A 16,952-nucleotide genomic window follows, 5' to 3' on the forward strand; every position below is an offset into this window, starting at 1 on the left:
TACGTCGCTTTTTCCCTCTTAATGTTTCATCGAGGAAGACGATGGTCAGTTGGTACTATGTTTTCGAAAAATGATTTTTGAAGAAGTTTTTGGAAAGTTTTGAGATTTTTTAGCTTATGAATTCATATTTTTTAGGAATCAAATGGTCCCAAGATTGGTATTTTGAAATCCTCAAAATCTTCACGCCTGTAGAAGAAGATGAGGACATTGAGATTGAGATAGCTGACGTTCTTTATGGTCTTAGACTCCTAGGAAGCAAACCCAAATTGAAAAACTTCGAAGTTCGAAATTAAAGAAAGAAATGGTATTAGTGATGGTTTTCTGTTTTTTTATTTTTATTTTTATTTTTGATACAAGGGATGATCTGCTTTAAACTAATCTAATCTGCGGTTGCAAGTAGGGTGTTTGAACTCGGGTACATAGGGGTGTGTATCCGCTCTAGCCAAAATGACTACGCCTACGTTTGAGTCTAATGAATTTTATCTTTGTCTGTTTGCGTTTGCAGAGTCTGAGAAGAAGAAAGTGGAGGCTGAAAGTCAATGGATTCCCACAAGGAGAAAGTTGAAAATCCATTCGTAGATTTTTTTAATTTAAATTTCTGGGTTGTGCTCAAATTTTTGTTAAATTTGTGGGTTTTTTTGGTGTGATTTTATCTGAAAGTTCTGGTTGCCTTGAAGGATGGTAAGCCTCTTCACTCTCTTCCTTTTTTTCTCTCTAAACTCTTTTTGTGGAATATATTTTGTTTGATTGCAGAGTTATTGGTTCTTAAAAATCTCCAATATTTTTTATTTGGTTTCCTCTTGATTTTTGTTGCCTAAAACTCTATGAAGGGTTTGTTTTTTTTGATTGTGAACTTAAACAGTCGAAGAAGGTTTATTTAATGGCCGAAGAAATTGACGATTGTTTGGTCGTCAAATATTTCTCCTCTTTTGTTTGTTTGATTTCTTTCTAATATTCAAATAAATATTGTTGTGTAATCCTGATAGCACCGTTGCTGCAGCTCAAATAGACATGTACCAGAGCATGGGAGATGCTCTTGCGCAGCAGTATGGCTCTGCAGCTCACAACACTGTATGTTCTTATTTTATTCTTGGGTTAGAGCATGCATATGTTATCACTTGGTAGATGTCATAGATCAACCCCTATATTCTATGTGAAGTGAAAAAAGAAGAAAAACTCTTAACTTTAATCAGATGTCCACTGAAAAGAAAACAAATCACATTAGAGCAACTCTAGCGTGGGAGCCCTCCCCCCAGGCTATTCACTATTCAATCCACCTGGTGAACAGTAATTGGCTTTAATGAATAGTAATCGCCTTTTGCATCTCCACCGTTGCACTTCAATAGCCATGGCAATAGATAATAAAATTTTAGTATTTTTTTATTTATAAAATAATACAAAATAATTTTATTTGTAATTTCGGATAAGATTTTTAATCGTTCTCGTTGCACCACGTGTTATTATCCGAAAAGTTATAAAATAATACAAAATAATTTTATTTGTAATTTCAAATAAGACTTTTAATCGTTCTTGTTGCCCTACTTGTCATAAAATCCGAAAAGACAATTATTGGTGATGGAAAAAAAAATTGGATTGAAACTTTGAAAGAAAGATAGGAATGTGGTTGAAATTAGTTGAGAAAATATGAAATTGTGGTGTAAGGTAGAAGATAATGAGAAGGTATTTATAGAAAAGTAAAATCAATTTTTTTTTAATTTTTTCATATTTTTTTTTTCTGATTTATAATAATTTTTTACATTTTTTTTTAATTTTTATTCACCTAATTAATCTCTGTCGTTGGATTAAAAAATTGGAATTTCCAACACTCCAGATTGTGCCACGTGGCACAACCGTAACATTTCAAAATTTTAAATTGTTTTTTCTTTTTTATTTTTTTAAATTTCCATAGCCTAATAACGTGGACTGTTGATCTCAGATACTTTTGAAAATCCAACGGTCCATAAAATATAGCCGTTGAAATCCAACGGACATGGGAAAGCCATGTGGCCTCCCCAACGGTAAGAAATTTGAGTGGGCCGTGGGCCCCATTTCTGAATTTATGTCTCTTAACGCACGCCCACGCACGCTTGAAGGCCACGAATCTGAAAGAATAAAAATAAAAAAAAGGGGCTAACGTTGCCCTGACGTCACACTCACTTCGAGCTCTCGGGCTGGCAACTCGTGCCAGGCCTCTCCCCGGGCTGGGCCTGTCCCTCGGGCTACCACACGCTGGACCAAATCAGTCGGGCTCTCTAGCCCTGTTCACTGGCCTGTGCCCAGAGCAAAAGCTCCCGCTGGAGCTGCTCTTATAGACCAATACCTTTTTGCAGTCTTCTTGACAACAACTTATCTGGGTATTTTGCGCCAGAGTTCTCGGAGTTGCCAAGCTTATTAATATTGTATGTTTTCTTACTTCAGAACATAAATTTGTGCCTTAATTATGTTTTCATCCTTTCCTTTCTTAAATTTTCGTACTGTTGGGAACAATTCTCTAGACTTTCCTTTTTCTACAACATAATTTGAGGGATGCAATCCCGTATCAAGTTTCCTAGCCCTATAATCTTATTTGTTTTGCAGTCAAGTTGACAACAACAACTTTGGTGGGACTACAATTCCAGATTCGTATAGCAACATGTCTAAACTGTTCAAGTTGTAAGTGCTGCTTCTGATTCTATGTCTTTTAGTAAGTTCAAAGGTAAAATTGTGTGATCTAAGGACTACAATCTCTATTTATTCATTCATCAGATTTAAAACTCCAACTACGGAGGTGTAAATCCAAAAGATTTGTGATTTATCATAGCAACAATAGAGGGAATCATAGTTTTTGTTGGGAAACACATATTTCCAACCACTGCAGGGAACATCTCCTGTTTCTATCTGATGTTATATCACATTAGGTGATGGTGCTGGTTGTTTGGAATGACAATCGAGAAGTAGCTCTTAATATTTAACATGACGAATCATGTCAAGATTGAATATGTTTGTGTTTTTGTTGTTTCTTTCAGGAGTTTGAGGAATTGCAACTTACAATGGCCTATTCCTGATTTCAGTAGGATTCCAAACCTTGGTTATGCACAGGTTCAAGTTTAATTGTGTAAAAAATGGAGAGATTGATCGCCGTCACGCATACCTGCGTTTCAGGAAACAAGTTTGTCTCTTGCCAATTTTGTGTACCCACTTTTTACAATCTGTTCATGCTTAAACCTCTTCCAATTTTGCATTTCTCTGTAAATCTTGTAGGTCAAGATGGGACACCTATCTGGGCAATGTTGGGATGTCTAGGCTTGGGTGGAGACGTGGACTTATGGAAGTGGTGAAGTAGCTTAGCTCTATCCCATTAGCTCTCATCTGTTCTGTTTAAACTCATTGGTGCTGACTCTGAGGTTTTTCGAACTCTCCGTTTTCGAAGTCTGAAGCTTAGAATCCCATTCAACCACAAGGAACTAGAATAATTGAAAAAAATGTTTTGGCGTCCAAAAAGAAGCATGTGCAATCCTCTAATTTCATTAATATAAAAGAAGTGATGCAAATCCAGTAAAGATGTAAATAAGAGCTATTAGTGGAAAAAATAGTTGTATAATTCCAGGCCTTGAAGAAGGCTACAAAGTATACGAGAGTAACGTATCTATATAGTGTTTATGTTTGTTCATTTCTCCCTTACGGTTTTGTATGCCTGTTAACGCTTAAACAATGATGCAGGTCAATCAAGCAGATAAGATTTGGAAAGAAAACTCCACCTCTGTTGCCAGCAATGCTCATGGGGAGAAGTATAGGAAACCAAAGCCTACAAATCTGAAGCCTTTTAGGTTTAGAACTGATGTATGTGAAACCTGTTGCGACCAATTTCTTTAATAAGTATTAATAGCGTTGATGCTTAATATGATATTTTGGGGTTTTTTTTTAGGAAAGAGGGATGTTTAAGGAAGCAACTTTGGAGGAAAAAGCTCATGCACCACTGAAGGAGATCACATTAGTCATGACTCCAGGAGCAAAGTCAACAAGCAACCATCATAATGTAATACAGGTATACTTGGGAGCTACAAGTGCTTTGTGTGTGGTTTGAATCTGAACATTTACATTGTGCATCACCGTCATATAGGCAAATTTGTTATGTGTGATGGTGTATTTACACATGACTGAAATGGATGATCTAATTTCATACAATTTAGAATTTTGGGTTTATCTAATTTTCTGCTTTTTTTGTGATTTATTTGATGAAAGTTTCAATCTTCAAGTACATTTTTCATATATGTACTCATCAAATGTCACGACTACTGATCCTTTGGTTTTTTGGGCTACAAATTAAATTTTGGGGTTGTTTAAATTTGTTTAATGTGGTCCAAGATTAATCGATTTGATGTTCTATGTTCTTTGTAGGCAAAACATTGGAGCAGTTGGTCATATTTAGAAGAGCAAACGAGGATGGAGTTCTTGGTGTTGCATGAAGTTGATGTGCATTAGATGGACATCCATCCCGTCTCCAATGGAAGAAATTTGATGTCACCATCTTCAGCTTTCCTCATGCAGGCCATTACTCTTGGCTAAGTGAAAAGTACTCGGACCTTATTGAGTAAGTCACTAATTATTCATTTCAATTAAATGCTGATTAGGATATTATGTGTAAATAGGATTGTAAATATGTTGTACATATAATTTTTAATCCCGCAGCAACGTGCGGGCACCACTGCTAGTGTGACTCTAATTGTCATGTTTTTAACGTGAAGGGTCTTGTAATTTTGATGGACTGCAAACATATATAGGAGAAAACTCCACTTTCTTGGTTATTATTCTCCATCTTGGAGGAATATAAAAAACAAAACGTTGGGAAATAAAATATATGATAAACTTTTACATTACTATAACAGAGAGTTTATTTAATTCAATAGTAGTCTTATTCCAGATGATACAGACCCTCATGCCTTTCTCTCCCACACGGCATAATCCTTTCCAGAAGTCGAAACTTGGAAGTTTGTAGGTATAAGTTGGCCTAAATCCATCTTCGGACCAATCTTGACTATGATTTTCTCATCTATGGAAGCTACATAGACATCTGCATCAGCTGCTAGAATGCGCAAGGCACTGTGGGGTTTGATCCCATTTCTCGATCTGATTGCAGTGATTTTAGATATCTCCTCTTTCAAGCCCCAGTCAAAGTAGTGATCATAAAACTGTCGCAAAAGATAGTAAGATAAACAAATTTTAAGCTTGGACCATAGGTATCAGTTATAAATAAGTTCACCAGAGCAATAGCAAGAACTCAAATGCTAAACAGTGAGTGCTTGACTCTGCCTCAATTATCACATTCTTTCATATTTATATAGATTGGGAAACAAATTCATTATAAAGAAGGATGGCAATGTTATAGCTTGAGAAAAACGTAAATAATACTATACGCAAAACTGATGCAATTGCTGACACTCTTTAGTATAGGTGGCCCTACATCATTTGTATATGGGGCCAACCTGTATAAAAGAATATGTCAACAATGATGTCGGGTTTGCGTGCCTATAGCATTACTCAAAGTTAAATGAAAGTGTACGAGCTTACGATTGATGGGATCCCTGGATGAGTGAGAATGTAAGCGTATCCCTGCATGACCTTATCAGATGGAAATGGCCACATATGTTGTGTGGAACCTGTATCATGATTGTCAATGAAAGTTACACTATTTCCTGGCTTCACGCCAATCATCCCCGAAGCGCCACCCTTCGAGTCCTTCAGCCTCCAAAGCTCCCCTTGGACTGCAGCTTGAAGTATCCCTTTAGTTGTAAAATCAAATGCTGTAACACCTCCTCCAGCGCTCTCCACCCATCTGACTAGCGCTTGTCGATGTGCATCTTGATCTGGGTTCGGTTTTCCATCACTTCCATAAGAAAGGGAATTCCAAAGTTCTCCTACCGCAAAATTTGGACTTGTGTTTGTCATGTACAGCTTGGTATATTCAGGAGCATATCCCTTAACAAAATCAAATCTCCAACCACTGAATCCGATTTCAGTCTTTAACCAATTCATCCAATCCGAGAGCTCTTTCTGAACCCTTGTGTTTTTGTGGTCAATGTCAGGAGCACCACCGAAGTCCTCTCCAGTGTCAGGGTTTCCCTTGCCATCAGAATATTTTGTATCATCGCTGCAAATAAGAGACGGCCCCCAATCAAGGCGATCATCATCAGTTCCTCCTTCAAAGATGCACCAAATTCCTCTCTCGTCTTGTTTCTCTGCAGTTCTGTGGTTTATAACTATATCTGCCACAGACTGTATCCCACTGTCGCGGTACGCACTTACCAGTGACTTCAATTCATCTTTGTTTCCATATTTTGTATTGAGATCATAAAGCCTTCCCGGCATGTATCCTTAGGAAATATATGAGATGAAGCTTCAGGACAAGAATTGTCATATAAGAGTCGTACAAGACTATTCTTTTGAAAGTAAATACTTAAAACCGGACTTTGCGTACTAGTTCGGAGATCATATTCTAGCTCAAAAACCTTAAACAAAATCTGGTTTGGACTAATGACAAAGTTCAAAAGGGAGTTTACAGTTTAGGACATAGAAATACCTTCATCTGAAGCAGCTTGAGAAGATGGAGGAAGCCAAACATGTGTGATTCCGGAACTAGCTAGGTCTTTTACAGACTGCTTTAAAATGTTGTACCATCCTCCTTTCCTGCTTGATTCCCAGTTGAACCCCTGACCATCATACACCCGAAAACTCGTTAGTCCTATTGAGAGAGAGAGAGAGAGAGAGAGAGAGAGAGAGATAGAGATAGAGAGAGAGAGAGAGGGAGAGAGAGGGTTTAAGTATTCATATACCTGAAATAGGATCTGGGAAGCAGCGAAATTGGGTGTGAGAAGGATAGAGAGTAGGAAACAGATGAGGGAAACGATTCGAGCGTTCATGTCTCCTTTGAGCTTGAATTGCTTTGTGAACGTTATGGTTCAAATACTGTTTTTCAACGTTATATAACAAGATGGAGGGTGTGAAAGCTTGACTGTTATCTGGCTCAAAAGAGGTGCAAATTTGACTTTTTTGGCAAGTGATTTGATTTGTTAAGGATAGAAACGAAGGTATGAGATTAACGAGAATAGTCAGACCAAGAATGATGAGCCATCATGGGAGAAAAATTGGGATGAGACTTGACTTGGTTCCAAAATCTTGACTAGTTTGGTAAGTGGAAAGCTGACTGTTACTTTGCCAAAAGACGTGAAAAAAACTTCGACTGTTTTGTTAAGTGAAATCCCAGCTGTTCTGTTTAACTGTAACCCTGACTGTTATTTTTCCTAAAAAACGATGATTAAGGTTCCGTTCCTACTTCAACGCGGATCATGGACCATTAGTTAAGCTTTCTGTGTGCTGGTTTGTGAAGTTAAAAGTGCAGTCTGCTGCATCTGCTGCTTTCACGCATCAAATTTCAAGCAAGAATGCATCAAAGTTCAATTGAATAGAGAAAGTAGAATGGTATTTTCAGAGATACAAGCTTCCGTGTGTGAAAGCTGTCAAGTAAAGTGGTAGCGTGTTCATTGATTCAGATTCGGGGTCTACTAGTAACCCCATTTTGCTTTTAACAACTAAGATAGGGACATGAATACTCACACACCATTTGGCATACAAATTTAGTACAAAAGTTAGGTGTCTCTAATACTATTCGAGATTGCTAGCAATGATGGTTCAACTGGATTCTCCATCGATAAGAATCATTGCAGAAGGTCTTGAATCAAATCAGGCAACATTAACACTGTCCTGACTTCGGCCAAATTATTGCTTCCAGAAAATCTACGCATGTTATAGTCTCAAATCGGGGCTTAAAAGACCCCGATTTCTATTTTGGTTGAGGACTACTATTTACTTTATCCTCAATAATTAAGCATATAATGCACTTGTAATACAGAAATTTGTAATTAATTAGTTCATTCCAACAAGGCTCCTGCTTTTTTCTCCTACACAGAGTAATCGTTTCCAGAAGTTGCAATTTGGTAGGTTGGAGGTACAAGGTTCCCAACGTCATACCTTGGACCAATCTTTGCTATGATTTTCTCTTCTATGGCAGCTATATACAGATCTGCATCAGATGCTAGAATACACAAGGCACCGTCAGGTCCGATCCCGTTCCTTAATCTGATTGCAACGAGTTTAGTGATCTCCTCTTTCAAGCCCCAGTCAAAGAAGCGGTCATAAAACTGTTACAAATATGTTCAGATACGGAAAATTTAAAAATGTATAAGTGAAAAAAACATATATAAGTTCACTAGATCAACATAGTTGTTGACTAAATGATAACAAAGTTAACTTTTCTGTCCAAAGAGATTTCTGTTGCAATAACTATAAATCTCATATTGTACTCAGCTAGACGAATTATAGCAGTTATGAAGATGCCAGCTTTCCAGCTTGGAAGAAAGTAAATCAAATTTAGAATCTTAGGGGATTCCCAGATGAGTAAGAATGTATGCATGTCCCTGCATGACTTTATCTGATGGAAATGGCCACATGTTCTGTGTAGAACCTGTATCATGACTATCTACGAAAGTTACACTCTTTCCTGGCGACAAGCCAATCATTCCTGGTGCCCCTCCATTCGAATCTTTCATCTGCCATACTTCCCCTTGGACTGCGGCTTGAAGTATCCCTTTCATAGTAAAATCGAATGCTGTAACATCTCCACCAGCACCCTCTACCCATCCCACAAGTTCTCGACGGTGAGCATCCTGATTGTACTCGAGTTTTCCATCGTTTTCATAAGCAAGGGAGTTCCAAAGTTCCCCTATTGAGAAACTAGGCCTTGTGTTTGTCACAACCACCTTGGTGAATTACTGAGAGCATATCTTTATTTGTATTAGTATCTTGATTTGCTGAACAGTTCAAGCATATATATCTTTTATGTATTTATTGTTTCCTTGGTGTTTAATTTTATTTGAATTTCTTAATTTGTTCAAAGGATGCTTTGGTTAGTAGCCAGTTTATTGGTTTTTTTTAATTTGGATTTATAGCACCAAGCGTATAGGTGAATGGTGAAGCGGTTTGTATGGGTTCATGTATCTTAAACATGTAGTGAGAAGTGAGGGTTTTGTTTTAGTGTTTTAGGTAATCATGGATACTATGATTTGGGGTTACTTTCTTAAACCATGATAAAGGAGTCCAAGTAATTTTAACATGGATATCATTTTATATCTTTTTTTATCTAATGCATGAGTACATGAAATGTTAAGACAATAATATATTGGGCAACACCACATAATTTAAAATGCTAAGAGAGACACTGAACCGTGTTTGATATTTTGTTTGTCTTGGTTGATTTGAATTTGAGCTTTTTTGAGTTGGATTTGTGAGTTTTGTTTAAGATTTCATTTTGGGATTGTGAATGGTTTGCCAATGCGAAAGTTTGCGTCTTTTTTATGGTTGGATTCATGAGGTTTTCTTATGTTTTCAACTTCTTAGTTTTGTCTAGAAATTTAATTTGGGTTTCATTTATTTGTGAAACTAGACACTTTTTTTGTGAAGATTTTTCTTTATAATTCAGTAAATGATTGCTCCTTCGGTTGTAAAATTGACCTCTGTATATTTCCAAGTTATTCTAGGACTTTGTCAACCACGTGGAGTTCTCTTCACAGCGCACCACTACCGTGCAGCATAGCTCGATAGCAGTTTTGGGTGAGTCTCAATTGCCCAGTACATATGATTTTACTTTTGTTTGTTCATCTTCCTTCGAATTTGTGTGCAAATATTTTTGAAGGCCAGGCGATTCAAAATTTAAATTTATGTGTAAATTGTTGAAGTGTGGGTGTAGACACCCAATATGATTTTTACATGGTGTTGCTATCTGGTTTAGGACAAAATTATTGGGGACTGTCTAAATTTTGGTTTAGCTGCAGATGAAGCGAGATCAAAAGGTTATAAATTAGAGGTATAATTTAATTTTTGTATTTGATGCAGCGTTGAATTAAAGAATACAGTAGGAACACTGACTTGACGTATGTGCTTTTGTTTCATTTTATATAATGGAAATCTGAATTCTGTGTTTATGAGTGTGTATACTCAGTACTTATTTTAATTACAGTTAAAGTGATTGAAAATTATTGAGAATTAGTATTAAGTTTACATACCGAAAGAAATAGATCAAAAATAGCATTATTTGGTGGTAAGGTAAATTTGGTTTCAATTAAAGGATGGCAGGAGGAGAAGGAGGAAGACCTTTGGAGCAAACACCAACTTGGGCCGTTGTCGATGTTTGTTTTTTTTCGGTTATGATTTTGGTTTCGATCCACATCGAATATTTCATTCATTTAATTGGAAAGGTTTCCTTTCACATGTAATTAGGTTAATTTCACCTTATGAAGTCATTTTCGGGTTTATTATGAATGCGAAGAGGTATTTTGATTAAATTTTAATTGCAATCCTTCCGGTGGTTGCCAAAGAGAAACAAAAGAGCTCTCTATGAAGCTCTTGAGAATATCAAAGCGGAGCTTATGCTATTAGCCATTAGGGCTCTTATATTTGCTTCTAACAGTAGGACAAAACCGCATTTTAGATATATGTACATCGAAGGCTGTTGGAGCAACTTGGCATCCATGCAATAACAAGCAATATGTCAGATCAGACAAAGGCAAAGATAAGAGTAGTGCTTCAGATGACAACTCCCGCAGAAGGCTTCTCTCAGCCTTGGATTCCAGTAGGGGGTGGCCGATGTGAGCTACTAGATATGACAAATGTGCAACCAAGGTACACTGAATTGTCCGTACTTTTAGTTTTATTAAATATGACAAGTTGATATACATATATATATATACTTTTAGTTTTATTAAATATGACAAGTTGATATACATATATATATATATATATATATATATAGAGAGAGAGAGAGAGAGAATTGATATCTCTTGGCAGATTTGGGTTGCTAGATAGTTTTTCACCTTCCAAATCAAAAGAAAGTTTTTCATGTTATTCTGTCAAACTGTCGTTTAGTACAACATTATGTAAATACTTTTATATAAATACCCTATACACACCATGCTTATCATATGTTAGTGAGTATGCAATTAGTATTCATATAGATGGTTATTCGTGTTAACAATAAAAACATCTAGTTTAAGTTTGTCCTCAAAATTTATGCTTAGTTGTAATAATGCTTTTGCTTAGTTGTTCATGTTAAAATGGAACATTATTTTGTATATATATCATTTGATATTCGTTTAATATTTCAACTTATGCTTATTAACTTGGTTATTGGTAAGGCTCTTCTAGAGGCAGTGTTGGCGTGTGGATGATAAGGAATTAGGTGACGAGGAGGAAATGGTGAAGGCGGAGGACCAAAGGGCATTGTCTGTTGGGATAATTGGTCCTCCTAATTCCCCGAGAAGTCTGTGATCATTATTTTTATTGTTTGTTCTTAAATTTCTCTTTTCCCCACTTAGTAGGATAAGGTTTTGTTGTTTTTCTTCTTAAATTTCTCTTTTACGATTGCATTTAGAGACATTACAATTTTTTGTCTTTTATCCCTTGCAAGCACTGTACCATATTGACCAAGACTTTCTCTATACTCTCCCCTTTTGACAGCCATTAATGAATTGCCATGAGGTTTCATTTCCTACTTTTTATCAGTTCTATCTGTATCTTTTTTCAAGCCAGAAGAGTGGACTTCATACAATACAGCATGAGAGAAAAACCTATGTACAACCAATTTTTTCAAAGGACCAGAGATTACTTTATAAAGGTATCTTGATATCTCATAGAATTCGTAATAAATTTCAACTCACAATTGAAAAGTTGTATTGGCTATTTCAACTCATAGATAGTTTAAAGTGTTTATGACGTAGGTGACTGTAATGTATATTGGGTAGACAGTTAATGAACGCCTTCAAGAGCATTCTGATTGGTTCTTTAGGTATCTATGTAGTATCTAACTATACAACTTTCTTTTGTTTGATCCTATATTGTATTTCTTTGTTGTTGCACTAGATTTAACCTTAGTTCTTGGCTAATGTGTGATGGTGGATTTGCAGTGCTTTTGTATGATTCATAGTTGTTGCGGATTATAGCAGCTCTTTGTTTTGATTTGTAAACAAACTATATACTTTATCTTTGTCTTGGGTTATAGTATAATGTTTAACAATTGAATTTGTAAGATGTTTTAGCAATTTTTTCAGACTTACTATTCCTGCCTAATCCTCAAGTATTATATCATCTACTTTTCTACTTTTTCTTTTCTGTGGTTTTCCTCCGTGTAGTAGTAGGGCTGGGCACGGGCCTAATTTTGAAGGGATCGGACAAGATCCGGGTTTAAAAGAAGCGGGTCGGGTACAACAAATTTTAATACAGGAACCGGACCTAACCTGGCCCTTTTGAAACGGGTCTGGTTCACGGGTTCTTTTTTTTTTTTTTTGGTTCTCTTATTCTTTAGCTCTCTTGACGAGCTCGTCCGGATCGAAGCAGTGGAGGGGCGCGTGATTTACTGGGATGGTGTGAGCGTTCTTGGAGTTCTCACCATGTTGAGGGCCATCGACGACAACTACTTGAAGTCGTACATGTTCGAAGCAGAAGGTGATGGTCTGACTCATCACTCCCTCTGCCACTGAAACTCGTCCTCATTCTGGTTTTGGAACTCGTCCTAGAGGCTCTTTAGCTCCTATCTGCAATATGAACCATCGTAAATCCCTAATTGTGCGAAGATTCCAGAGAGCTTGAAATGGTCGGGGATGATTTTGCTCCTGAGGCTGTCGAGCATGGAGAAAACCTCGAGGTGGAAGACATCGTCTCTCAGATCAACGAGCAATTTTGTGGTGTTGCGGGAGCATTGGGTGCGGATGAGGGATGTGAAGGAAGATTTGTGAAAAACAAGTTCATTTGAGCAACATCAACAACATGCAATTAACAATTAAAAGGCGGAATCATGTTTATATGCACTAAAAAACAAAACTTAACCCATGAACTTCAAAGCCTAGTAGATAGGTGAACCAAGACTCAACTCAAAACAAAGTGAGTTGAGAAATCAATACCTTTGTAGATTCCTCTTTGCATAAGCAAAGGCTAATCACCCAAAGAGAGGCCCTTCATTCCTTGCATCTTAGATCCATGGATTTGGATGGATGAAAAGGTTTCTCCAAAGTTCCCAAAATTGAGAACCTCTAATGATTCATCACCAAGGCATAATGAAGAAGAAATGAGTGACCTTGGAGGAGTTTGATTGCTAGATGATCCCTCCAAGGTGGCCGAAATTTTAGAGAGAAAGGAGAGCTTGTGTTCTCATCCTTTCCCCAAAAATAACCCTTAGTAAATTTTAGGCTATAAAGTCCTTTATATAGTCCCTTCAAATAAGTGACCTAATGGACCAAAAGCCCTATTCTTTTACACATGGCCGGCCTATAGGTTTATTGGGCTTTCAAGCCCTTTGTTTATTCAAGTTGTCATACAACTTGAGTTAATGGGCTTGACATTCAAATCCCATTGGGCCTTGCGGCCCAAAACTAACCCGAGGTCTTTAACGAACTTATTCGTTTGATTAATTAACATATTAATTAATCCTAGCCTTAGATAAATAATTAAACCATTTAATTATTCTTACTCATCTCCGTTGTTTCTTCAAACTCTACCTTACTCGGTGAACGATCCATTAGGTTCCTTTTAGCGAGGCAGTGGGCGATTAAAACTCTTTCTAATCGATTGTGAATTGAAACTTACTTTCAATTCTCCCGTTAGTGATAATACACTTTTAGGGCTTCCACAAACCATGGTTGACGCCTAGCAGCATGTCATGGTTACCCAAGCTAATCAGAAGAGGTGGAGAACCTATTCAGTTTTAGGATTACAAATGCAATACGGTCTTTCTCTAATACAATACTCTTGACCACATTGTTTGGTTTGATAGTTTATTCATGTCTACTATCCAATGTGAGTCTTGTGCTTATATGATTACCTTGAATGTGATTTGGAACACATTCCTAAATCTCATTCATACTTTGGCCAAAGATTCTTAATCATATCATAGAGTATTCTCCCTCAAACAGTTTGAAGGTTAGAGATCCCTTGTTGCGCATTCACTTGCCTCCATGGCTAAGTGGCTTAACCCCAACGATGCCATGGACACCCTCCTGATGGAGTGACTTTGACATAATCAAAGATTAAGGACCTAACCACAAGACAACTGTGATGCCTCAGGTCAAAAGACTAATTTGCATTATCCCAACCATGAGTTCTCATGTGACATGAATATGAGAACTCTTCGTTGATCGTGTTTAGTGAACTCATTCTCTATTGAGCACCTACGTACTTGTCTTGATGTCACACACACCAATGACTCGAGACTAGTCACTCTCCCTGAGAGAAGACATAGCACGTACTGATCTTAACGGACTGTCAATGCCCAATTGACAATCCTATGATCAGGAACGTTTAGGATGTGTCAACGAAAGAATGGTCTCATGAATCTAACTTCTTTAGATCGCATTCTTCCAATCACATATTCCTTGGACTTATCGTTTAAGCATATAACATTTATATGAGACGGCTCAAACAATAATCTTTGCCCTTTACATTTAAACTACATTAGTTTGAAATGTCCGTAAAGTATCATCATATGATTGGTTTTAGGGCACATTTCCAACAGGATGTGGCCTATTCGACATCGTCGTTTAATCGGAGCTCCTTGACGGGGAAGCTGTCAAGCAAGGTGGAAAGGTCGAGGATAACTTAGGGAAACTGTTGGCAAGGAATTCCGTCTGGAAGAGGAGCCAGATCCATCTCTCGTTTGAAGAGTCTTCGATGAAGGTTTGGATTCTCTAGAGTAGGATGTAGAGTTCCTAAAAGCAGAGGAAGGCAGATAGGGAGAAGATGGTGGTGGAGCTTCTTACGATGTCTTCGAAGATCATTGAGGGTGGAAATTGGTTCAGGCTGGGGGCTCGTTTCTTCCAAGATTTGGACTTGCCCCACCCTGCTATTAACCTGGACCCACCCCGCCCCACCCCGTGTTGAATTTTAAAAATTTGGAACAGCCCCGTACCCTCCCTAAATCTCTTAAACCCACCTTAATACGCGGGTCCAGGACCTGTTTGCCCACCCCTATGTAGTAGGTTGATTACTTAAAACTATGATATCGATGAAACAATACAATTTACAAATGAATGTTTCTTATAGCTATCCACAAATAGTAAGCAAAATTTGACTTCAACTTCAATGATTCTTAGGTACTGCGTCTTTTTAGTTGCTTTGTGTGGAAACTATTCGTGTCTGTTGCGACTAATACATTCAACGCCCGAAGCAAAGCGCGGACACATTTTCTAGTTCTGCCTAACAAACGCTGGTGACTCACTATTCAAGGTCTCCTGCCTATGAATTTTCCACCAAAGACTAATTGGTGTGCCAAGACTTCCACGACTAATTAATGAAAAACAAATAAGTCTACAGTCTAGTATCAGCTAATCCCAACTTGTAATTGTGTTGCCAATTGACATCTAGAAAACTGATTTTACATGCAATGTATGCACTTGCTGAAACAAGAAAATTGAAAAACTTTTCTGACAAGTTTTGTTTTACACACACACACACACACATTATTTTAAATTTTATTATTATTAAAAAGAGTGAAAGGTTTCGAAACTATTACAATAATTTAAAGAATAGAGGAGTTTTGTGTTAGACGAAGTTAGTATGCTGAGTGCATCACCGCAACTTGAGGAGTTTGACTTAGTTCAAACTTCTTATCCTTTTAGTTATTCCTAGTTTATAAGACTTGTTTTTTTGAAACTCTGTTGTAATCTGAAGGTGCGCATGTAATCTAGGGTTTTCAAACCCAAGCTATAATCGTGAAAGTATTATAAATACATGCATCCCATCACTACTACAATATTAACTTTAGATGTCGGATGATGATGACGGTTTAATAAGCTATTATGTCAGATAAAAGATATCCGACACATCATTCAGTTAGTGTCAGATAATAATGAAATCTTGTCGTTTGTATCCGACATAAATTTCTGACGGATATTTAGTGTCGGATGCAACCGCTAGTATTTTTGAACATTTTTTAAAGTATTTTTAACATATTCTGGTGGGTTTTAAGTTAATGGTGGCGGTTCTATTTTATTATTTTAGTTTCTAGCGGTTATTATTTTAGTATTCTGGCAATTATAACGGACAGAAATTGACTATTTTATTATTTTTACGCCAAAAATTTTTCCAATTTGTTGTTCATTCAGATTCCAGTGTGAGAGAAACCCTAGCAAATTAGTATACAAGCTGAGTTATCAGCTTCCCTTTTCTCATGCACCGTTTACCCCATCTCTCTCCACTTTCTCCTACAATTTCTTCCATTCCTCTTGCTTTCAGAAAAGCCTTACCCGCCTACAATCAAAACCAAAGCTTCCCTCTTTTCTGTTAAACCAATCCATCCAAGCCGAAAGCATCCGTCATTTCTCTCTGGTTTCATATTATAGCTCTATATTCTGAAACCTACAAATCTAAACACAGATCTGCATTCATTTCTTCATAGACCCGAGCCCAGCTCACCTATTTCAACCGTCTCGATTTGCCGATGCACAAAGGTAAAATGCATCGATCTCGTTTCCTCATTAATTTCTTAATTCAAGCACAAATGCAATAGTGAAATCCAAGCCTAGTCCGTGAGGTTGTGTTGTAGACGATGATCGGAGATGATGGCAAACACAAGGAACGGTAGCAACGTCAGACTTTAAATCTGCAAGAAAAATGAGCAGCGGTAACCACGATGTCCACATATCTTAGAAATACAGGTATAAATGCTTAACGCAGAATGAGCATGGTTTCTGTATCCATATATCTAATAGTTTTCATTAGACTCGTGTATTTTTTTTTTTTTTTGGTATGTATGCTGCCGTGAGTAATTGTGATGAAGTTGAGAAAGATGAAGTTGTTTGTGAGGTGCAAGTCTTTTGAGGAAGATGAAGTTGTTTGTGAGTAGCAAGTCTAGGATGAGGTGCAAGTCTTTTGAGGAA

The 16,952-nt window shown here is 37.2% G+C and overlaps 2 protein-coding genes across 6 annotated transcripts; one reads left to right on the forward strand and one right to left on the reverse strand.

Annotated features, from left to right (window-relative positions):
- The first annotated feature begins 449 nt into the window (after positions 1 to 449).
- LOC103941902 lies at positions 450 to 10,737 on the forward strand. Of its 5 annotated transcripts, XR_007254054.1 has the most exons (8): positions 2,262 to 2,399; positions 2,578 to 2,652; positions 3,006 to 3,148; positions 3,241 to 3,313; positions 3,700 to 3,819; positions 3,905 to 4,024; positions 4,378 to 4,570; positions 9,561 to 10,737. XR_007254054.1 is itself a non-coding variant. In XM_048573198.1 (7 exons), exons 3-7 carry the CDS (start codon positions 3,102 to 3,104, stop codon positions 4,459 to 4,461), a joined length of 444 nt encoding a protein of 147 aa, XP_048429155.1. In that variant the 5' UTR covers positions 450 to 1,071; positions 2,578 to 2,652; positions 3,006 to 3,101; the 3' UTR covers positions 4,462 to 4,702. The 5 variants fall into 5 exon arrangements, 3 of the variants coding, with proteins under 3 accessions (XP_048429155.1, XP_048429154.1, XP_048429156.1); XM_048573198.1 differs by lacking the exons at positions 2,262 to 2,399; positions 9,561 to 10,737 and adding an exon at positions 450 to 1,071 and having other exon boundaries at positions 4,378 to 4,702; XR_007254055.1 differs by lacking the exon at positions 9,561 to 10,737 and having other exon boundaries at positions 3,241 to 3,383; positions 4,378 to 4,702.
- Positions 4,758 to 6,970, reverse strand: LOC103941903 (alpha-amylase). Its single transcript, XM_009352103.3, has 4 exons — positions 6,810 to 6,970; positions 6,557 to 6,686; positions 5,548 to 6,350; positions 4,758 to 5,168 (listed from the first exon to the last, which is right to left on the reverse strand). The coding sequence occupies exons 1-4, from the start codon at positions 6,894 to 6,896 to the stop codon at positions 4,914 to 4,916; spliced, it is 1,275 nt and encodes a 424-aa protein (XP_009350378.2). The 5' UTR covers positions 6,897 to 6,970; the 3' UTR covers positions 4,758 to 4,913.
- Positions 10,738 to 16,952: the final 6,215 nt, after the last annotated feature.

Source organism: the organism of the source record quoted next, unplaced genomic scaffold (genome assembly GCF_019419815.1).
Source record: "Pyrus x bretschneideri cultivar Hongxiangsu unplaced genomic scaffold, Pyrus_bretschneideri_v1 Contig64, whole genome shotgun sequence".
In the NCBI taxonomy this organism is placed as follows: Eukaryota; Viridiplantae; Streptophyta; class Magnoliopsida; order Rosales; family Rosaceae; genus Pyrus; species Pyrus x bretschneideri.